Source organism: Alligator sinensis, unplaced genomic scaffold (genome assembly GCF_000455745.1).
Source record: "Alligator sinensis unplaced genomic scaffold, ASM45574v1 scaffold1932_1, whole genome shotgun sequence".
Lineage (NCBI taxonomy): Eukaryota > Metazoa > Chordata > Crocodylia > Alligatoridae > Alligator > Alligator sinensis.
Genome location: NW_005843323.1, coordinates 58,642 through 58,900, shown reverse-complemented (window position 1 = coordinate 58,900; position 259 = coordinate 58,642). Strand labels below are relative to the sequence as shown.

The 259-nt window shown below is 68.7% G+C and overlaps 1 protein-coding gene across 1 annotated transcript in view; it reads left to right on the top strand.

The window, feature by feature from the left end:
- Positions 1–4: 4 nt before the first annotated feature.
- Positions 5–259, top strand: part of LOC102375590 (SKI family transcriptional corepressor 2-like) — a gene marked incomplete at its 5' end in the record, with an annotated part of 36,944 nt that continues 36,689 nt past the window's right edge. The window contains one exon of the mRNA XM_006038351.3: positions 5–247. Coding sequence (XP_006038413.1) covers positions 5–247 — 243 coding nt within the window. The remainder of the gene's footprint in view (positions 248–259) is intronic.

Sequence of the window (259 nt, the reverse complement as noted above, 5' to 3'; positions counted from 1 at the left end):
GGTGGGGCAGGTGGTGCTGTACGGCGTGCCCATCGTGTCGCTGGTGATCGACGGGCAGGAGCGGCTGTGCCTGGCGCAGATCTCCAACACCCTGCTCAAGACCTTCAGCTACAACGAGATCCACAACCGGCGCGTGGCCCTGGGCATCACGTGCGTGCAGTGCACGCCGGTGCAGCTGGAGATCCTGCGCCGGGCCGGGGCCATGCCCATCTCGTCGCGGCGCTGCGGCATGATCACGAAGCGCGAGGCGGAGCGGCTC